The sequence below is a fragment of the Indicator indicator genome, chromosome 24 (genome assembly GCF_027791375.1).
Source record: "Indicator indicator isolate 239-I01 chromosome 24, UM_Iind_1.1, whole genome shotgun sequence".
Lineage (NCBI taxonomy): Eukaryota > Metazoa > Chordata > Aves > Piciformes > Indicatoridae > Indicator > Indicator indicator.
The window spans coordinates 13,889,259-13,912,641 of NC_072033.1; the positions used below are offsets into that span (position 1 = coordinate 13,889,259).

Consider the following 23,383-nt stretch of genomic DNA (forward strand, 5'->3'; position numbering starts at 1 on the left):
GTTTTCTCATTGAAGCCTTTCTCTGTACTCTCCAACTGAGTGGGTCAGGCTGAGGGAATTGTCCTTTTCTCTATGTCAAATTCCATCTGCATGTGTTGCTGCTGCCACTCTGTGTAGCATACCTGTGAGATGGATAAATAGGTGCTTGGGACTGCCAAAGCTAGCAGTGAACACTTCTCTCTGATATTAAATTGGCTTGAGTTGAGATCTAATTTTCTTGGCTGCTGAGTAGCTGCAATCTCCTAAAGAGACAGTGAGAGTTGTCACCAGTGGCTCACATCCTGAAAGACAGGATAAGAGAGGACAGTGCTGGAAGGGGCATCCCTGAAACAGCAAAGGTAGCTTGACCAGGGTGGGTGGGGAAAGTGAAATTCAGAACACTTTCTTCAGAATCTGGATTTTTAAAAGTTTGGGGATTTTTTTCCCCCTGTTTGTTTCAACCAGAAAATAAGAAAAGAGAGATGAGCTTGACATCTGACCTCATTTCTTATTCCTTTTGGTATTTTGAGAGACTAATTAAAACCACTGAGTCATTTATTTGAAATGGCAACTATAGAAAATGTGTTGTATCTAATTTAGTTAAAAAGCATCCCTCCAGGTTCTCTTTTTCTATATTTTTAATCACCTAGAGCTTTGCTTATCTGACATCAGTGCAGGCTTTATCACTACCTCCCTCTGTGCAGCAGCCTGGGTCACAGCCTGGACCAGTTCTTTCCTGTTTTTTTTTGGTTTTTGTTTTTTCTCTTTATATCCATGAGAAGTGGTTGCCAGTAAGCTTTCATGATTCCTCCCAATTTTTTACTGCAAAGTCTGTGATGCTGAGGTGTTGGAGGTAAGTTGTGTGCACAGGAGGAATTTTATGGACAAAAGACTATTTTTTTGTTAAAAAAAAATTAAAAAATAATTGCCTTAATAAGAGTTTAATCCTTGAAAATTTCTATAGGACCCTACCCTAACTTTTGAATGCCATAATAGGATTGCTGCCTAACCCTCCTGCTAGAGTTTTGCAAGGGGTTATCCACCCTGGCTTTTAAAATCAGTTGTCTGCCTTAAGCAGCATTAAAAAATTCCTTCTTAAATTGTCCCCTCCATTGGTAAAGAGCACTCACAGATCTCTCATGCTAGGTAGTCATCCTCTCCATCTTGACCCTCAGGTATGGGAGCAGCCTCAGTTGGCTGTAGAAGTGCCATGCAAACGCCTCTCTCCTTTTTGAAGCATGTCCCCTAAGAGAAGCTAAGTGTTTTCCATCCCAAGATCACCTTGCCAGCTCACAGAAGCAATAAAATAGAACAAGACAACTTGTTAAGTAGATAACTCACAAATATTGAGTGACTTGCAAACAAGTTTATCTGCAGATGACAGTGTCCTTGCAGGACGTGCCCTTCCCTCCAGTTTTTCCCTTCCTGCCCCAAGAATTTTAATGACTTTTCAGACAGAACAAATTCAGTGAGTCCCTGTAGAAGCTTTTTGTGCTTAAGGACATGTGTCTGTTGGAGCAGGTCCAGAGGGGGCAACAAAAGATAATCACTGCTACAAGGGCAGGCTGCAAGAGTTGGAGTTGTTCAGCCAAGAGAAGAGAACCACAGAATCACAGAAACATTCCCTCAGGATCACCAAGTCCAACCAAAGGTTCCAGGGAGACCTTCTTGTGGTCTTCTGGTTCTTAAAGGGGGCTAGAGGAAAGATGGGGAGGAGAATCTTCATCAGAGTGCAGTGATAGGACAAAAGGTAGTGGTTTCAGACTGAAAGAAGGTAAATTTCGATGAGACATTAGGAAGAAATTCTTTACTGTGAGGCTGGTGAGGCACTGGACCAGATTGCCCAGAGCAGCTGTGGAGGCTCCAAGCCTGGAAATGTTCAAAGGCAGGTTGGATCTGGCTTTGAGCCACCTGGTCTAGTTGAAGATGTCCCTGTTCCCTGCAGGTGGGTTGGAACTAGATGATCTTTGAGGTCCCTTTCAACCCAAACCAATCTATGATTTTACGATGGTAGTCTGTCCAGTTTGGCAACTGGTCTGCTCCTGCTGCAGGAGTTTTTCTGTACTTCAGTGACCCCCATCTGTCCTCCTGCTGTAGTCTCCCCTTTTGCTGCCTGTCTTGCTGCCATACATCACTGTCACCTCCAGGGAGCTCCCACCTGACAGGTCCAGCAACTGGCAGGAGTGCTGCCTGCTGCTGTGCACCGTGAAGCAGCTGCCCTTCTGCTTCTCAACCCCTCCTTTTGTGAGGAGACACAGACCTGGCTGCTTTTGCAGGCCACTCTGAAAGCAGTATGCAGTGTGGTCATGGGGATTCCTCCACCACTGAGAGTTACCATCCTCCTGTCTGCACATTTCTTCACCTACTCTCTGGTATTTTCAGTACAAACTGTTTGGGTGCAACAGAGCCCTTTGTCAAGGCCAGAGCAGTGGGCAGGAGTCCTGCTGGCCATCTGTAGTTTTGATTCTGTCATTTGGCAGAGCTGTCCATTAGCCTTACATCATCAGTAAGGATGTTCTGGAAGAGCTGTAGCTTCAGTGTTGGAGCAGGGAGACCCCAGGTCTTGCTAGAAAGTGGAAAATACAGGGACATTGCTTCTTCCTGGCCCAAAGCAAAGCCCCTCATCCCTCATTCCATTCTGCACTGTTAGTCCTTACTCATGCAGAATTCTTACTGCCTGGTATATAGAGAAGTTTAAAGAGATTTTTGAGCCCAGCCTCTGCCTCTGGTACCATATGGAAACAGAATAGCTTTTTGCTGAAAGGCAGATTAGTCCAGGGCTATTCCAGCTTGTCTGCTTTTACCCAGGGTTTGGTGGACATGAAGTAGGCTGCTCATAGTTGTTCATTTTCTCAAAAATCTTCCTTTAAAAAAAAAAAATCCTAAACCCATTAAAAGTTGATGATTGTGCTTGCAGCATGTGAGCCTGCTCCTCAGCTTGTAGGGACACAGCACAGTCTGTGTAGGCAATGACTTGGTGCAGGCTTACTGTGAAAGGAGGCTACAAATTGGAGACAGTGTGGGCTTCAAATGATCTCCCAGTGTCTGTGCACTGCCCAGAAGGGTGTGCACAGGGTTGTCATTGCACAAGAACTGGGCACAGTTTGCCATCCTTCCTGTGAGATGGGAGAAGCAGCAGCATTACCACCTCAGCAACGCTGCACTGCTGGTGCCTCCTGCACAAAGGAGCTGCTCTTCTGGCTCTGCAGTGCTAAAATGCCATGGATTAGGCTTGTCCAGGAGGATGCCACATCATCACCATAGCCATCCCAACATCCCTAGGGGGACTGTGGAAGGAAGCTTTTGATTTTGAGGCTTTAATCTCTTAAAATGCAGCCAGTTTTGCTAGAGACTCATTTATTAGGGTGTGCTTCATGTTTTGACATCTCAGTTTGGGGGGAGACAGCTTTCCAGACAACCTTCAGGAGTGAGGTCAATACAGATTAGGTAGGGACCTTTAGTGTTACAGGCAGAGGCACAGTTTGAAGGCAATGTTTTGGAAGGTGTAGGGAAATGAGTTTGACATGAGTGGGCCCTGCTGCACAGTTATCAAGTTAACTTTTAGTTAACTTTTGCTACTTTCAGTAGCAAGGACAAGGAGGTAAGAGGAGGATGTAGGTAAGTGGCACTCTCAAGTAGCCAAGAAACAACTAAATTCACCCCTTCCCATGTCCTGCATGTTTTTTTCTGATGAATGAAACTCAAAGGTCTTTGAATTTGCTGCAGTCAAATACATCAAGGTCTAGTTTACATTCCTACCCCATAGATAATTGTCACTTTTAGGTTATCTGCTAAAGACCGTCCATGAACTTGGAGGATCATGACCATGAGATGTTTTCTTTAGTGAAAAAGCCTTAAATTAATTTAAAAATAAAAAATAAAGCCAAATTTCATGAAAGGCATGAAAGGAAAAAAAAAAAAAACAAACAACAAAACAAAACAACCAGAACCCAACACAATACTAAAATCCCTTTTGCTGCTCTTCATGCTGGCTTTGGGCTTTTGTGGGGTTTGCTAGTTCAGACAATCTTACCCAAAGTAAAGGAGAATGATTTCAGATAAGAAGGAACTTCCAAATTCTGCATGACTAGAGGGGTCTGTGTAGCCTCACAGGGAGTACAAAGAGATTTTTTTAATGATGTCCTAATCTCTACCCTGATGTGAAATCCTCTCTGGAAGCATTGACTGTGATTGCACACACCAGTGCTGGTCAGAACCTCTGGTTAGGAAGCAGCACTGCTTGCACATCTTGTTATACAAGCCACTGCCTGACTGATTTTGGGAATGAGCTCTCCAAAGTTCTGGGAAACTTGGGGTTTGGTGAGTTCTCCTTTTTCTTTTTCTTTTCTTTTTATTTCCCTTTCTGAACCTGGAAATTCACTTCCCTGTCTTACAAATATGTTTCATTTCCTAGAGCTCCATTGATAAGGTTCATCAAACTCCCTGAAGCAAGCTGCCTGTTTTCAGCTACCTAAGTATTGGTTGTTAGCAGTTCCTAGGAGGGCAGTAGGGCTCAGTGAGTTCTTCTGTATTCCCAAATGTCAGAAAATTTGAATCCTTCTCCAAGCCCTGAGTGCTGGCTTGCTCTGTGACCCTGGACAAGCTCTTTTTTAGACCCTCATTTTAGATACCTGCCAAAGCAGTCAGGTTCCAAGTGCAGTAAGAGTCTGGTTTCAGGTTGACAAACACAAGGGAGAAAGTATAAGAGACCCCAAAGGAGAGATGTTCTCTGGCTTTTGAAGGCAGCTGGGGCAGAACTCCAGCAGATGAAGCTGCAAGAAATTTGGTTAACATGTTTTCAAGTGATGTAAGTCTGAAAATATGGTGGGAGACTGCAGAATCAGAGCAAGTTCATTTACCAGATGATTTTAAGCTACTTAGAAGGTGATTCTGTTGACTTGATGAAGCTCTCTAGACTAGTGATTTCTTTGCTTAACCCCCATGGGATAACTTGCAATTTTTAAGTGCTGTTTGCTTGAGAGATACTAACATTGCTGCTGAAATTACTTTGATGTATCCTGAGTTTAATCTGCTTTTACTGGATTATTGCAATAGTTTTTCCTGTGTTACCTGTTGTCACCTTTCTGATGTACTGAGATTTGTATTAGCTTGTTTCCCAACATTTGGAGGAGATAAATAAATGCCTGTAATTCTAAGAGTGAATGCAGAATGCTAACAAAGGACTATGCCATCAGAAATGATGGATTGCCATAAGAATGTGCATGTATGCTGTTGGTAGATACAAACCAGCCTCATCAATTTCCTATCATGGGAATAATCTGCTGTGAAGGTGTTGAGTCCTGCCTCCTTTCTGTAAATATTTGATTAATATGGAAAGAATTTGTGGATTCTTGTCCAGAGAAAGCTCCTGCTTTGATGGGAGAAAGCAGGGATGCTTGTCCTGCTGAAAGCCCAACCCACAAGGGAAAGGATTATGGGATTTGCTAAAAGCAGTCCTGGGGCTGAAGAACAAGTCCCTTGTTAGCCTGCCTTGTTTTAACAAACAAAAAAAAAAAAAGAATTGCTGCCCTACCTGTGTATTTCCATGGTGCTCAGGTCCCCTCTGTCTGAGCAGGCTTATTTACTCTTAGGACTGTGTTTGGTTCTCTGTAGTTTGGATTTCAGGGCTTGCTTTTCAGGATCTTTCTCACAGAGACAAGACCATAAATTTGCTCCTTGGGTTAAAACAATGATACCTAGCCTAGAGTCCTCTCTGTGTATCCTGTCTAGGAACACATTGATTTACAGTAACTGGAATCATGTATTTGGGGGCTGAAGTGCTCATATTAAAGAAAATCCATCATGATGACAATGTAATAAATGTAATATGCATGTGCAGATGAAAAATATAATTCATTTTGATAAGCCTTATATATCCCATATTACTGTGTTCCTTGAGGAACATTCTCCCTGTTCTCTTTCTCTCTCTTAATATATGTCTAAAGTCTTTTCCTTATGTCTTTCCTACCTAGCATCACCCTCTCCTTGTTCATTTTCTGTCCAAAGCAAAACCCTTCAGAGCAAATCTCTGTTGAATTCCTACTACTCAGGTACTAGTGCCAGACTTTTTCTTTCCTTTCTGAATGTTCTTGCCTTTGTGTGTTTCCCAATATGACCTACAGACTGAACCTTCTGACTCTGAGATTACAGCTAACCTTCTTTTCATTTTTTTTTTTTGTAACTTTCTCCCTACTGATCTTCTGTTGATTTCCATTGATCCGTGTCATGGGGCTGAACGGAATTCCATCTCAAAGTATCATCAGACACTGTTCCCTCGACCACACTTTTAGGTAAGAGGACAGGTATGGTGAACTGGAAAGCAAAATCCTCCCATGTGTCTTGAAACATGGAGAGAGAGCACTAATAGCTGGCTGGGATCCAAAATTTTGAATAATCCTGTGGTGTTTGTTGGAAAGCTTTTGGGTTTACTCATGCTTTATTATTACTATTAATTGATTTTTAATTTTTTGTTGTTTTTTTCTTAAAGAAAAGGGTAGTTTAAAAATGAAGATGTAGGAGTTCTATCAAATGATTCTTTGTTTCTTTTCTGTGAATGAGGTTTGAGATCCTGGGCCAAATTCCCACAGGTCTGGTCTAGTGGAAGGTGTCCCTGCCCATGGCAGAGGAGTTGGAACTAGATGATTTTTAAGATCCAACCTAAACCATTCCATGATTCTGTCTGATTCTCTATGATTCTGTGCCACCTTGCCTTCAGCTTGGTTTTGACTTCTGTAGGTGGTTGTACTTGTGCAGCTCTGATAGAATCACAAAAGGGTTTGGCTTGGAAGGGATCTTTAAAAGTCATCCAGTCCAACCCCCTACAGTCAGCAGGGATGTCTGCAACTAGAGCAGGTTGCTTAGAGCCCCAAGCAACCTGACCTGGAATAGTTCCAGGGATGGGGCATCCACCACCTCTCTGGGCAACCTGGGCCAGTGTCTCACCACCCTCAGTGTAAAAACTGCCTTCCTATATCTATTCTAAATCTCCCTTTTTTTAATTTAAAGCCATTGCCCCTTGTCCTGTGAGTCTCAGCTACACATCCCACAAGGGTTGCAAGGATTTGCATGTCAAGAGCCTACAGTTGTGGACTTGATATTCAAATATAATAAAGGTTGTCTGGAGAAGCCAAGGGCTTGAGTTGGGCAGTGGCCAACTTACACTGTGCATGCTGAGAGCCAAATGCTAAATATTCAAGCAGTCCAGGACAGGTTTGAGAGGATACCAAAAAGGCAGGTTCAGAGAGGTGGAGGCTCTTCTCTATGGCTGCTGGTGACCTTGGAGGGATGTGGTAGTGTTCAACAGCTCTGAAAATTAGCTTTTCTTGTCCAGATAATGAAAAAAGGCATCTGATGTGCAGCTCTTAGCTTTTGGAATTTTAAAAACAATACTTTTTTTTTTTACAGTAAGTCAACTGAGACAGCAAAATAGGCAGAAACTGTTAGCTGAGAAAAGAAGTTATCCAGAAACTTACTGGAGGTGTACTCTTGAAAGTGAGTAATACCAGCCTGGAACTTCAGGCTCTCCCTGGAGGCTGCTGCCTGCATGTAGAGTTTGAAGAAGGCAATTCCTCTGCTATGAATCAGAAAAATGATGTGTGGTTGATCAGGATCTAACCAGTGGTGTTTATCAGACCTGTCATTTTGGATTATCTACAGTAAGTGTTCACTTCCAGACACAGCAAATCTACTGTGGCTGCTTTAAACATTACTCTGGGCACGGTGAAGCCTTGCTGTTAAACCAGGAAAAAATGACAGCTGAGTGCCTTGGCTTACAGACCAACATCAGGGCAGAGCAGCTTGGAAGGGCTGTCACAGCACACACATTGGTCCTGCTGTCACCCAGAATGGTGATAGCAGTGACTGAGCCCTCTGTTAACAAGGTGAGGAATGAAAGGAGTCCTTTGTCCACAGTCATGGAATGATTTGCTTGGGAAGGGACCTTCAGAGGTCATCTAGTCCAGCACCCCTACAGTTAGCAAGGACATCTGCAATTAGAGCAGGTTGCTCAGAGCCCAAACAACCTCACCTGGGCAACCTGGGCCAGAGTCTTACCACCCTCAGTGGAAAAAAAAGTCTTCCTTCTATTTAGTCTAAATCTCCCTCTTTGAGTTTCAAACCATCATCCCCTTCCTGTCACAACAGGCCCAACACTGCCAGGTCACCACTAAACCATGTTCCTCAGCAGCACATCTACATGGCTTTGAAATTTCTCCAGGGATGGAGATTCCACGACTGTCCTGGGCAGCCTGGCCCAGGGCTTGACAACTCTTTCACAGAAGTTTCTCCTAACATCAAAACTAACCCCTCCCTGGCACAACTTGAGGCTGTTCCATCTCCTCCTATCCTTTGTTGCTTGGGAGAAGAGACCAAGCCCCACCTGGCTCCAGCCTCCTTTCAGGGAGTTGTGGAGAGCCAGAAGGTCTCCCCTCAGTCTCCTTTTCTCCAGGCTGAACAACCCCAGTTCCCTCAGCTGCTTCTCACAAGCCTTGTGCTCTAGACCCTTCATTAGCTGCACTGCCTTTCTTTGGATGTGCTAGAGGTGATTCTTGGAGAAAATGTGGATGACCAGGACCTACTGTGAAGATGTTCAGAAGATGTCATCATCACAGTCTCTTCAGGGGAACCAGCATGTCTTTCCTTTGCATCCATTAACATCTCCCAGCAGGATGTGAGGACATTTGTTCTTGTTCTCATTTCTGCTGCTCAGAAAGATCTTAATAAGAGGAGCTGCTGCCCTCCAGAGAGGATGGGCACTGCAGTGCCTGTAGTTCCTTGAACAAGCAGAGAAAGCTTGCTGTCATGAAGGCTCACACAAAAACTAGCTTGTGCCTCAAATGGCATAGAAATTTGCCCTAAATTTGACTCTTTTGTAGCTCAGATGAGCTTTCACCCATGCCTAATCGATCTACTGCGAGCATATCCACAACCTAATATTTGAAGACCTAAAAAAGATTTCTATCTTTCTATCAGAAACTGATATCACTGCTTAGCAAATGTCACCACTGCTGGCTTTTTGCATTGCAGGACAAGTCAGTTCTATGCCATGGAAGCTCAAAAAATCAGTGGCTTGATCTGTTCTGATCTGTTCTGTAGCTTCCTAGACCATGCCAGCCTCTAAAGAGAGCTGTAGGAGAGGCTTCCACACCAGTGCTATGCTAATATTGCCCTGCAGCAGAATGAGCAGCAGAGGCACATGCCCTTGTAGGATGTTACCTGAGTTGAATTTTTCTTCCATTTCTTTCTGCCTGCAGATGATCAGGTTGCTTGGAAAGCTCTCTCCTCTGCTCTTTAGTGGCTTCTAGCTTTCTCTGCTGCTTTGGAGTTGCCAGTAGTTTTTCAGCTGTGAGTAAAGAATTGCTCTATGATGCAGGCAGATCTGAGAGCCCCTTTCCACCAAGGAGTCAAAGAGAGGTTAGACTTGGGGGAGGTCCATGCATTTGCAGTGCTGTACTGTTACAGCAGCTCTGCAAGTCTTAGATCAGCTCTCCAAAGCATCTTCTTTACATCTTTAGGGGGATTTTCTGTTATATTATCTGGTGAAAAAGATGTTTGCAGTAGTTCCTGTAAGATTAGGATGCACTTGTGTAAGGTTTTTACTCAGTGATTCTTCAAAATCTCTTTGCAATCTAGAGAAAATTATTTTCTCCAACTTTTACCTCTTTTTTATGCACGTGTGGCTTCTTCATATCCTTTGAAATGAGAGATACTTCCTCTGCTTTCTGTCAGTCCTTGTGTCAGAAGGCTTTTTGTTAAGGAATATGCCTTTCAGTGGCTCAGTTGATACCATTAGACAAACGATGTTTTGACTTTGGTTTGCTGTGCCACTCTTTGTGTTGGATATAGCATATTATAGCTGGGCATTTCTCATAGAATAAAGCCTTGATGCACACAAAAAGTCAAATCAATTTTGCCAGCTTGCACCGTATCCATAATGTGAGGGGGTGAGGTATTAGCCATGCTGTAGTCATCCTTGGAAGATGTCACATAACTGACAACCCTTACTCTAGTGCAGAGAGGCTGGAGATGTGTGTAATTAAATCAATCACAAACACCACTCAGAATGTAATTTATTTGTGCAAAGGCTGTCTTATCGTGTTACACACTAGCCCAGGCTAAGAGAATAAAAACAGAAACAGAGATGATAGACCTGTTGTTTCAGATACAGAAGGAAGTCATGGATACTGCAGCAAGAGCTTGGGAAGAACCTTCTCCACATGCACAAGCTGACACCTGGGTGCTGTGTTGCCTTTAGTTTGAGGCACAGGTTAGTTTTCTGGTCAGAAGGCAACGTCATACTCTGTGTCCAGATATCTGCCTCTCAGGCTGACAACATTATGAAACAAGATCTAGAAAAGGATCTAAAGTTTTAGTCCCCAAAGCTGCTCTGGATGAGCAAATCCCCTCCCACCACCCTTACTGAGATGTTGCACAGGAGTCTGGTCTACAGAGCCACAGGAGTCTGATCATGCAGAGCCACAGGAGTCTGATCATGCAGAGCCACTTACAGGCTGGGAATCTAATTTCTCAGCTGCTCTTCATCTTTTCTGTGACATCTAGGGAGGATTTTATCAGTTTTTCCATGGAGGGAGACATATTTATTTTACTTGTCTGGGTAGCAACAGAAGTGTATAACACAAGGAGCTGCAGCAGCAGGCAAGCAATAGTATCTCACCCTCAGGGTTACTCATCTGATGGGGGAAGCTGCCAGCTAGCACCTGGCCTCTGCTTCAGCTTTTCACTGGAGTCCAGTTCGTTTCTCTTGGCAGAGTAGGACCTCATTACTTTCTGCAGCAAGTCCATGATTGTTTCTCTAGCAAAGAAGACAGTCAGAGAAGCAGCATTTCATAAGCAGGGCAAGTTTGTGAATATTAAAAGTGGAGCCAACATCACTAAATATGATTATGTGCAGTTACACCCTAAACAGATAAGCTGAGATGCCTGAAGAGTTTCCCAGTCAGGCTAGTTCTATGAGAGCCAGTGAATCATTGATTTGACATCTCACACACACATTTAACATCTCATACACAATTTCAGGGTATTCTGTGAACTCTTAGGCTTCCAGAAATCAAAACGTCTGCCTTGGCAAGAGGTATCTTAGAATGGGCAGCAAGAATGTTGCACTAAAAAGGCTTAACCAACAACTGGCAACCTAGTTTGTCTTTGCAGCTGCTAATGTTAGCTCCTCTCCAAACAGCAGCCACATGCAGAATACCTGTTTTATTTACAGCTGCACAAAAGGAACTACGGAAAATTGCAAAGGGTTCTGGGGAGGAACCAGAGCTCTTGAACATCCTGCCCTAATGAGACTTCAGAAGCTCTCAATTGATTTACTTTATCAAAGAGAAACTGAAGTGATTTGATCAGTGCCTGCCTGGGTCAGGGTTTCAGATGCTCAGAGGGCTCTTTAATCTAGCAGGAGGTATGATACAATTCAGTGCCTGCAAGTCGAAGCTAAGCAAAATCGAACTGCAATTAAGAAATGTTTAGACAGCAAAGGTAATTAACCATTGCCACAGCTGTAGGGGTCAGAGTGAAATCACCATCTCTTGAAAGGGTTTCATTTGAGTTACTTCTTGGATCTGGATTCCATCTTTGGTGAGCAGAGAAATCTGGTGGGATGTGTTCCTACCCACAAAGGGAGGATGTATGACTAGGGATAAGATGTGCCTGTGAAATACAATCCCAACAAACCTGATGCATGAGTCTCTGTGTTTAGTAGTTTCTGAGTATTTGAATGATTTCAAGCCTCTTTCCCACTCCCCACCCCCCCCCCCAAAAAAAAAAAAAAAACAACACCAAAAACAAAAGTCATTTTTCTTGATTTGCTGTTCTCCCTGAGACCTTGTAAAAGCACATGTGCTTTAGAGACACTGCTGCACTGAGCAGAGACTGAGCTGGGAAGTCAAATAGTTGAACAGAACTAGTTCTGGTCTGGCTCAAACCAGGAGACAGGTTCATAGCACAGGGGCTACTTTAAGGGAAGTTACTCTGGAAAGGAGGGGACACCACTTTCGTGGCATTTGCCTCTCCCTCTGATCTTTTTCTCTGAGAAGAGAGACAATACACCAGAATTAGGGGATCTGATGAAGAAAGAAAACAATAGTTGCCTGCAAAGGTGCTGGCTGAGCTGAGCTACACTTTGCAAGTAGCCTGTGCTCTCCCTGTGGCCATATTAGCACCAAGAACACACAATAGTTTTAAGACTCCCTTTTGACCAAGGATCTTGTAATGTGTCTTAATTGGGACTGATAAAAATGTGGCATTACTTTCAGGTTCCTCAGAGAAGCCAATTGTGCAATTGGGTTTGTGTTAAACCTAATGATGGAAAATTAAGCATAGTACGTCTGTTGGAAATGGTCTGCAATAAAAATCTTCTCTTCATTGCAGAAGGTTAATAGGGAATAGAGGAGGAAAGAAGCAATGGGAAAGGGAATCCAGCTAGGGGAATTAATAAGCCTTGAAATTCCCTCTGTTCAGAGTTCTCACACTGTCATTAGTCAGAGCATTAGGGATGATTATACAAATGCTTTGGATGTTACTCTTCCTTAAATCCCAAATTTATTCCATTTTGTATATGAGGGTTGCTTTGCTTAGAGCCATAGCTCCGTAAATCTCCAAGTATCCTGGGAATGTGGCTGTGTTTGTGAGAACCTGGGATTCAGAAATCCTTAGAATCAGTGGCTTAATCTGCAGAACAGATGAATGCTTTGTGCTAATGTCTTTCAGAAGAAGCAGGATATGTTCAGTATCACTGATAAGTCAACCACCAGTCCACCTCACACAGAGACCAGCTTGCCCTGCCCTGGTTGCCCACTGCTGGCATTCCTTCCTCCTTCTCATAGTCCTGTGGCTTCAAAACAGAGCAGATACCAGTCTGGACATCTTCCCCCAGTACAGCAGCTAAAGCATTATGAGTTGTGTTTGGTCATGGCACTGCTTTGCCAGCTTCTGGGAAGGCATTCTGACCTCCTCATCCATCTGTTCCTGCCCACCTTTGCAGTGAGGGACACAGCACAGATCCTGGCTGCTTCTGATCAGAGCTCCATGGTGATTTCTCAAGGACAGCAATGTTTACACCACCATTCCAACCACATTTCTGCCTCTCTAAAATCACCCTGAAACTGCAAACTGATTTATTTACCCTTTTGAAACCATGACTGTTGTGTTGCTGACAAGAGAGAATGTTTAGGCTCTTTGTCAGGCAGCTTTCTGTAAGGAACAAGCCTTGTGTATGTGGTCTTAAGGATTCCTATGAACAACCTGAGGGTTTGCTGCTGTTTGCTAATAGGTTGGTTTTGGGTAAGACCAGGAAGAATTGATGCTGACTGTTCAGAGCTGTATGTGGGAAAAGGACCTAAGCATCTGGGATACATCTGGTTATAGGAAAACTCAATGCTTTATTTGGCCAACTATTTAAATGTAGTCAGCTCTGGTAGATAAACAACCCAAATTTTTCATTTAATCTGAGTTTCTGTTGTTAAAAATAAATATTGCAACAGTAAGATATTTGTTTATTTAGGTTCTTTTCTGTTAGTTCACCAGGAATATTTTGGTGTCTGTATAGAGTTTTGCTGGGGATATAAGTTGTCACAGTTCCAGCTGTGTAGTGCTACAGATAATTTTTTTATCTATTTCTTAAAAAGAAAACAAACAAACCCCACACTTTTCTGTTAAGTTTACATATCTGAAATGTAAGTGTTTGCATGCAAGGTAACTATTTTTATGCTGCTTTGTGATTTCTGATAATATGGCATCCTCGTAACATGGATCAGCAGAGCTGCTTCATTTGCCTCTAGCATCCTATGTGGCTTACTTGAAATGCTAATCATTGGTTTGCTGTTCACTCAGGTCCCTTTCAGTTATCTCATGCTGTTCACCCCAAATCCTTCTTGAACATCTTGCTCATCTGTCTGTGTCTTCCAGCAGTGTTCTTTGCAGGTCTGCGAGGAGAAGTAGGTTAACTCGATGGAGCGGTCCTGCAGAGCTCACCCATACACACTGTGCTGTGTCTCTCTGTGTGCTGATCCTCGTTAGCCTGATGGGCTATTTATTGTGTCTCTATCTCTTTGGGTTTGTCTGCTTGACACACAAAATATTCAAGTGTGATTTAGTCTTTCTAGCTGTTGTCAAGTGTGTGTTTCCTACTTACTTCTTTCCTTTCTTTTGCCTGCAACATCCTATGGGGTGGTGGAGAAACAAGTACACACAGAGAGCAAGAACGAATGGAAATACCAGAAGGGTGAAAGTTTGTTTTGCCTCCCTGTTATTAAAACAGACAGCAGCCATGGAGAGATGACCCAGCCAACCCTGACTATCCAGACCCACCCCTACCGGAGCTGCGAGCCAGTGGAGATGTCCTACCCCCGGGGGCAGTTCCAGCCTGCCATCCGCGTGGCCGACCTGCTGCAACACATCACCCAGATGAAGCGAGGACAGGGCTATGGATTTAAGGAGGAGTATGAGGTGAGAGGAACCTATGCTTACATGAATGGGTGGAGAAGTTGCTCTCATGAAGGACAGATGCTTGGAAAGGGAGGATAAAGGTTTCTAAGAGCTTCTTTTTCTGAATTTGTTTGCCCTCTTAATAATTTCCATCTCGTTTCTGTTTCTGAGGGTGGGATTTTACAGCGCTAGCAATCTTTGGTGGTCCTCTAGTCCAAAGAAAATGTGTTTACTGCATCAGTAAGATAATGGATGTGGTGCTCCTCCCTTAGCATGAACCTCTCCCTCCCATAAAAAATAAAACAGTAATAATATATAAGATAAGTAAATAAGACAGTAAATAATTAATAGGTAACTGAACTCCGGACTTGGAGTCCTGTAGACTTTCATTGATGCTCGCACAAGCCAGGCTTTTATTAAAAGAAAGAGTTTTCCTTGAGATTTTTGGGAGCTCATATTACTCTTTATCAACAACTGATCAGATTAAATCATAGACTAAGGACCTGAATGCAGAATTGTAAAGGCAAAGGCAGGAAGCTTGAGTAGCTTGCATGATGGTGGAGCTTAGCAGTATTCTCAATCCTATGGCTCAGAATATGTACGCTTCCCACCCCATGTAAGGAGAGAAGCAAAGAGTAAGCTGCAACAACGAAAGCAGCCAACCTCCCTCCAACCTCTTCTCTTCAAGCTGGAATGACCAGGAATGTAATCCAAATGACAGGAGGAAACATGACCTTGGGGAGGAGTTGGAAGAGAAATATACATTTAGAGCAGGGAGAACAGAAGAGGGAAATAGCATCAAACATATGTGAGACTTCGCTCTATCTAGCAAGCGATAATTATAATGAACGTAGTAAAGCTTGTGGGAAGGCAATAAGCAATTAATATGCATAGTGGCATTAAAACTACTTAAAAATAACATAACAGCTGTGAAAAATAAGTTACTTAATGAAAACAGCTCTCTTTTCCACCCTGCAAGTAAGAGTCCAGGGGGGTTGTATCACTGATGCTGGGGTTTGCCATAATTGAGAGGCAATTTTTTCCTGCTTGTCACCAGGGAGTATTTTTTAATCAGATGCATCAAAGACTTGTTGTAACAAATGTTTCTGGTAACTGCATGTGAACCAGGTCTAGTTACTCATGCCCCACAATCGAGCACACTAATTAAACTATCAGTATAAAGAGCTCTGTTTAATATTGGAAAAGGGTAATAATTCTCTTAGGAGATTTACTTAGCCCCCTCTCAGCCTCCATTTCCATGACTAGTACCCACAAACTATGTTCAGCTCAATTACAGATACCCTAAGATGTAGTTCTTGATGTTCAAGAAGAAAACAGGTGCTGGCATATATGTAATTTTCTGGCACTGGCATTGGTAATTATCAAAATAGCACATTAGCATGAAAAATGTCAGTGCAACTTTCAGCTCCCCAAGTTCTGCCTTCCCCAGAAAGTGCTATCTACATACGTACATAATGATGATGACATTATATAGATTTGCATAATGCCTTTCTTTAAGAGAAATAGACTGGAGAATGCCACAAGCTCTCAAATCACATGTGCTGTTCTACCCTGCAATCAGAGGTAATTGCCCAGAGTAGCAGTGGTGGAATTTGGGTTTGAGAGCATGGGGCACAGGCAGCACTTCAGCTCCAAATAGCTTTCAGCCTCCACCAGCAGCACCTGAAAGGCAGGAGGATGTCAGGGAGCCTTGTAACTCCAGGAAGGTGGGAGGATTCAGCTGGCTGAGCCTGGAGTCTCAGATGGTATCTGGAGGAGCACAAAGCTGCAAAACCAGCTTTGCTAAACGTTCTGCAGAATGGTTCATAAAACCCTCAACAAGAATTTGATGTCTCTGTTAAAATATGTTTTCATAGACTAATATCAGTGTCACCTCCAAATATGTTTTTTTTCTTCTAAGGAGCTGATTTTCTACTTACTTTGCAAATTGAAAGCATAAATTACAGAGTATTTAGTGGCATGTTAGCAAATAATTTTACTCTCATGAAAAATCACTTTGAGCAGAGTGTATCAGTCACATGTGACAGTCTCTTATCTGTCTGTGTTCTCATCTCCACCGAGCAACCTGGAAATTGCATTTTGTGTTTGTTTAGATCATACTTTCACCTACAGACCATCAGAACACAGGCAGCACGTTTTCCCAGCAGCATCTAGAGAAATACTTCTGGTGCATGCACCTTGCACCTAGCTCCCCACTGAGCTAAGCAGCAGGATGGGATTGTGTAAGTGGTGTCACTGCTGGTGTGAAATGGGTCTTGACAGGGTGTGGGAACCTGGGACTCTCTCAGCACATGCCAGGTGTGTGTTATTTTGGGGCTGCACCTGAGGCCAGAGTGTGACTTGGGCCTTTTTGGTTTGCTGCTTCTGTTTAGCAACAAAATGTGGAGGCCACCAGAGAAAAATAGATCACTGGCACTGCCTGTAGATAGCACTATTTGGGACTAGGCCTAGCTGCAAACGTTTAAAGGGGACACATTTAAATGTCACCTGTTCCTTCCTTTGAACACATCAGCCCTGATTTGTTGTGAGCTGTGGGACCATGCCCATTGACTTACTGCAAGCAGCAATTACTGGCTGTGCAGATAATAAGCCTAAGTATCCAAACTCATTTTCCATTATGATTTAGGATGTCACTAAAGTACATTCTCCTGCTGCATTACTGAGCCTGTTTAGTTATTTTGGATTTTGTGGCTCTTTCCTCAAGCATCTCAGTTGTGAAGACTGAATTCCACTGACTGAAGTCACCTCTGGATTTTAACCCTTTCCTTTCTGGCTGGCTGCACATTTTCTGTCAGAAAAAAACCCTTGTGCAGTTCAGGCTGTGATGTGCATACAAAGTGTTGGGCAGCAGGGTATTACTGTAGATGCTTTCATAGAACCATTTACTCTGGAAAAGACTTTTGAGATCATCAAGACCAAACATTAACCCAACACTTATAAGCTGGCTGCTAAACCAAGTCCCTCAGCACCACATCTACACAGCTTTGAAACCCCTCCAGGGTTGGGGACTCCACCACTGCCCTGGGCAGCCTGTTCCAGAGCGTGGCAACCCTTTCAGGGAAGAAATAGTTCCTTGCATCCAACCTAAACCTCTCCTGGTGCAGAATGAGGAGCTGAACTGGTTGAAACAGTTCCTTTCCAGGTTGTTTGTTTGTTTGTTTGTTTGTTTGTTTTTTTGAAGCCAAAGCAGTTTTTCAACTCTGGTTCACAGCAGAGTAGTTTGGAACATCTTTGCCACCACTTTTGTGAAGATAGTGACTGCAGGGAGAGGGCCAGGTCTCTCTGACTGGTTCTAGATGAGCAGCAAGGCTTTTAATTGATGTTGTTGCCTTTGGCAGCAACATTGCAGCACCAGGGTAGATCAGAGCAGATGAATGATTCAACTTTTCGTATTTAAATTAAAAACAAACAGTGAACTAAGTAAATGCATCCAGTGGAGATTTAAATTGGCTTGCAATAAGCCTCAATTTACGTTTGGGCCATGGTGCTTAGAAAGCTTGATTGAGATGAAGCTGATTTTCAGAGATCCATCCTTGTAATTGCAGATAGAAATCAGATCAATTTAGTTTCAAAAGCATCATTGTAACACAAATTCCACTTCTGGGAAGATAGTTCAGTGTAAATGTTATAAAACTTCTCTAAAAGAAGCAAAGTAGCAAAGACTCAAGTCCAGACTCTTGAAAGCTGAAATTTTGCTGTTAAACAAATCAAAGAAAGGAGAGAAAGAAGCATGGATCAAATAGCAAAGCCTGTCCTGATTTACCACTGCTGATAAAGCAGAGAGCAACAGAAATATGAACCCTTTTTGCCATCAGAGATACCTACTGTACAAACTAAAACTGAAGAAACAAGACACTAGGGATGATCCTCCTCTTCTGGATGCCACTTCACTACAAGGACATTAATGTGCTGGAGCAGGTCCAGAGAATAGCAACGAAGCTGTTGAAGGGTCTAGAGAACAGGGCTAGTGAGGAGAAGCTGAGGGAAGTGGGGAGCACTACTTGTTTAGCCTGGAGAAGAGGAGGCTGAAGGAAGACTTTCTTGCTCTTTAGAACTCCCTGAAGAAGGATGTTGGAGCCATGTGAGGATTGGTCTCTTCTCCCTTGTAACAAGTGATAGGACAAGAGAAATGGCCTCAGGTTGCACCAGAGGAGGTTTAGGTTGGACATATGAAGAAATTTCTTTCCTGATAGGGCTCTCAACTGCTGAAACAGGCTCCCCAGGGAGGTGGTAGAATCCTCATCCCTGGAGGTGTTTAAAAGAGGCAGAGCTGTGGTGCTGAGTAGTATCATTTAGCACCATCATTGGGAGAGTTAAAGAATGGTTGGACTTGATAATCTTAATGTTGTTGTTTTTTTTTTTCCCAATGAAACAATTCCATGATTCTGTGAATTACAACTGATGGTTTTGCCTTTGTGTTTCTGATGCCATTTCTGTTCTTGGTGCTGCATGTTTTGGTGATCACACAGAAAAAAGGATTTGTGCTGTACATGCAGTTACTTGAGTTTGTTCCTCTGCTGTATATAAAAGTGAAGGTGTAAGGTACACCTCTGCAAAGGCAGTTTGTGTTCCCCACCTACCAGAGCTGTGCTGCTTCTCTTCAGAGATGCACAGTTGTGTGACAAGCAGAGATTTCTGTGGTCTTGAATGAGATGAAAAATCCTGGACTCTTAAACCTTTGGAAGCTATATCAGGCATATATAAAAACATCAATTTCCATGGAGAATGTCATGTTCAAATCACATGAAGGGATGGGGTTTGTTGAAAAGGGATTTATTGGACCTGAACAGATTTTCTTTGGCCAGAATACCTCCTTCCACATGGAAGTCATGAGAAAAGATTTTCTATTTTTCTTTTTTTTATCTCTTTCTGTTTCTTTGCAGACAGCTGTGATGAGAGATGTCTAATAACTATTGCCATTCTCTGGTCAATCTGCTGTAATTTGATATAAGTGGGAAAAAAAGGAACTTTTTTTTTTTCCTCAGTCTTTGAAGATGAAAATGAACCTTCCTCATCTCTTTTCTTTTACTCAAGGATTTTTTTTTTTTTGGTTGTTGCTGTTGCATGTGGGTTTGTTGGTTGAGGTTTTGTTGGTTTTATTTGCTCAGGAGATGAGCTGCTATTTGGAAACAGCTGCCTGTAAAGGAGATATATGTGTGATCAAAACCCTCACCAATTACAGAGTTATTACTCTTTCTCCTGGGCTTTTGAATAGGAACTCACTGTCCCTGTCTTTTGTCAGCAGTGCTTGTGGCAGTGCTGCAGAGCCTGACATTTTCTGTCCTGGAACCCCTTTGGGGGAAATTCACAACGATCTGCTCTGCCAGGGGCTTGCTCATATTAAGTTTAATTGTAATGTCAGTGTTGTAGATCCTAATAATTGTGTCTCTCTGCTATTGCATTCAGACACTGTAATAGACCTGGATGGCTTGGGAAGATGAATATAAATTCATTTTCCAGCACAGCTGTGCCAAACTACCCGCTGCTAGCTAAGGCAGATAGGATTCTACAGTGATTGTGGTACAAAATCCCCATAATTCCCTCAGGACTCTAAATAATGCAATTCATAATGTTGCTGTTGGTTTTAGTAACATAGGATCATGCTAGGGAGTAGATCTGGGAGGAGGCAGATCCGCAGAGGGAATTTGGTGGGAGCTGTTGCTCTCCTCACTGTGTTCTTGGCACCGATCAAAGTTGGCAGCGGTGGTCTGCAGATTGTGGTTTCCATCCCTTTGTGATGATGCTGGTGATCCTCAGGGAGCTGATGCTGTGCCTGCTGCCTTGATCTGCCTCTGCCAACATCCCTGACTGCCCTGAGACAGAGAGAGGGATCGTGCTGCTACAGGCATCTGAGGAAGGCAAGACCATCCTCCAGCCAGATCCCAGGACAGCTGCCGTTTTCCTGGCTGTGCTTTGAAAATCCTTCCTGGCTGTGTCTCAAGGGGAAAGTGGCTCAGCTGAGTGTGCTCAGAATAGTTGTAGGGCCAAGCTGTAGGGCAAGGTAGCATTGTGTGCTGCCAGTTTCTTTATCCCATCCTTTCTCAACTGAAAGAGCAGATTTTAGGAACAATGGCCATTTATTTTACGCTTCATGAACGTGTTTTACATCCTTTTGCCTCTCTTCCTTACACATGATCTAAAACCCTGAGTTTTTTTCACTTTTCCCCAAAGAAAAGCAGCTAGTGGGTTGTATTGCATCACCTGGTTGTTAACACAGAAATAAGTGAATCCGTTGTATCTGTTTTCAACTGAGACATGAAGGACTGAGAGCTGTGTTTCAGCCATCTGGGTTTCCCCAGAAGTGTGTCTATTGTGAAATCTCCACAAACCATGTTCTATAGGGCAAATAAGGTTAACCTCTGACTGTGCAGCCAGGAACGGAACTGTGCAGCCTCTGATCCTTTCGGATCTGAAGTAGCTGGAGGAAGAACAATTCTTCATTGGCTGAAGCCAAGAGATGCAAATGGTCTGCCCCAAGCGCTGCTTTCGGCGTTAGTGGCTGTGCCCTTTCCTCGAGAACAGTTCTGTGCTCTGTTGACTGCTGAATTATGCAGCACCTCCAGTTTTGCCCTGCTCAGTCATCTTAATCCACCTGAAGGCACTGGCCAGATTTTTCTCAATATTCCTCTCTTGTTTATTTTGCAGGCACTCCCTGAGGGGCAGACAGCGTCCTGGGATACAGCCAAGGAGGATGAGAACCGCAACAAGAACAGATATGGCAACATAATCTCCTGTAGGTGTAAATTCACATTGGACCATTGAACTGAGCTTGCTGGGGGGGGTTTGTGTGCACCCTGTGGAAAAGGGGGTGTGGAGAATCTCACTTAAGGCTGGTTTGAGGTGCTGAGCATTCAGTAGAATCATAGAGCGATCCAGGCCAGAAGGGACCTCTAAAGGTTTTCCAGTCTGACCGCTCTGCAGTCAGCAGGGACATCCCCAACTAGATCAGGCTGCCCAGGGCCTCCTCAAGTCTTACGTTGAATATCTCCAGTCTGTCTGGACCAGGCTGCTTCTGTGATGCTTTGTATTTTATTTCATGGGGTTTTGGTTGTTTTGCAGAAAGTCCTTGCATGACTTCGTGCTTTTTTACACATCTGCTTTGCTTTGTGCTTAATTTAAGGGCTAAATCCTTCTGTCAGGTTTTCACAGCGGGTGATGATGTCCATTTTCTGTCCATTTTTTTACTCCTTAATGTGGCTTTCAGAGCCAGAACAGGAGCACAAAAGGAGATGCAGATACATCAGATTTTTAGATATGAGGCAGGGATCAGGTTTTCTCCTGCCATGTTCTCAGTAACCAGTGGAGCAGTCAGGGCTTGTCCCCAGAGAGCTGGTTTGATGTGTGGGACAAGCTTAGCTTCTGCCTCAGAATCACAAGCAGGAAGCTGAAAATGAACTAAAGCTTTCTAGTTTTACCTCTTTCATCAGCAGTTACTGCTGATGTTATAGAAATATTGATACATGGCAGAACTGCAGGGCAATGGAAGACTCCATGAAACCCTTTGGGTCAGCTTTGTTCTCCAAGTCAGACCTAGAGTCACCTCTAGTCATTTTTATCAGATATTTGTCTTTTCCTAATGATCTCCAAAGCTGAGCTCTCCACAGGCTCTCCAGGCACCTTACCTGGTGGTTCATTATTCCTTAAAATGACTGGGGAGAGCAGGAGTGAGAAATAATTCTCCTCAAGGGCTGCTGAGCAGCATCAAGTTGGAGAAGCCAGGCCTGAGACTATCAGAACAAGAACTAAGAGTGTAAATAGATGTGCTGCAGATTTTCCTGGCTGGATACATCTACAGAACAATGTAAGAGCAAGATTAAGTCACCCTGAGTGATATATTTAGTACTGTATTTCTTCTCAGGTTAAATATGTCTGTCTTACAGAACAAGCAGACTTAACTGGAAGTTTAGGCTCGAGGTGAGGAGAAAGTTCTTCATGGAGAGAGTTGTTAGCCCTTGGAATGTGCTGCTCAGGGAAGTGGTGGAGTCACCATCCCTGGAGGTGTTCAAGAGGGGATTGGATGTGGCACTTGGTGCCATGGTTTAGATAGTCAGGAGGTCTTGGGTGACAGATTGGACTTTGATGATCCTTGAGGTCTTTTCCAACCTTATTGATTCTGTGATTTAAAAAACCTTGGCCACAGAGAAAGATCTTCTCACATATAACTACTCCTTTCTTTTAAAAAATAAATGATTGGTGTAAGAGTTTGGAGGGAATGGTATAGAAATCTCAGTTCAGGGACCTCCTGGTCCCTGCTAAAGATGACAAAACCTGGAAGTGAAGTTTTTGAGCCCTGATCTGATTCTGTGTTTGCTGCTGGTGTTGTATGGGGTATGAGCAGGTCACCAGCTCCATCCATGTTGGTTTCTCCATGTGGAAAATGGAAGTGGTAGTACTGGAGTGTTGTTACTGTGAAAACCATCTCCTTCAGCTGCCTAAAAGCTCCACCTCACTGTAGGTTTCCTGTGTTCCTAGTGACAAAGAGAGATGCCTCCAGACAGAGGTTCAATTTACCTGTCTAGACAATTATCTTAGATTAAATTAGTCTAAGACACATGAGTCATCCAACTATAACAACTACACACTGGGTTGAAGGTGGAAGTGCCATAGTTTGACATAAGCAAGGAAATGTGAAAGACTCTTTACATGATTTTGAGGGAGCAATTGACATAATGTAAAAGTGGAGGTGGAAAGAGAGAAGGCTGTGTGCAACAACCACCATCTAATTTATGTTGAAGGTGGTGGTCACAAAGAAAATGTTGCACTCCAAGTGAAATGTGAGGAGAAATTAGGCAAGCAGAATCAGGGAAGATAAATGGGATATTATCTAAAGGGAAGGTGATGCCCAAGATGAATTGTGGTCTAACAAAGAGTGATGTTAGCCTTTAGCTGTAAATACAAATACAGCAGCTGCACAGATAGGAGAAGATGAGCTTGAATGAGG

General features: G+C 43.3%; 1 protein-coding gene across 1 annotated transcript in view; it reads left to right on the forward strand.

Annotated features, from left to right (window-relative positions):
* PTPRT (protein tyrosine phosphatase receptor type T) overlaps positions 1–23,383 on the forward strand; it is a 419,404-nt gene that overhangs the window by 363,969 nt on the left and 32,052 nt on the right. The window contains exons 19-22 of the mRNA XM_054391936.1: positions 5,952–6,029; positions 6,234–6,269; positions 14,255–14,442; positions 21,088–21,175. Of these exons, the coding sequence (XP_054247911.1) occupies positions 5,952–6,029; positions 6,234–6,269; positions 14,255–14,442; positions 21,088–21,175 (390 nt within the window). The remainder of the gene's footprint in view (positions 1–5,951; positions 6,030–6,233; positions 6,270–14,254; positions 14,443–21,087; positions 21,176–23,383) is intronic.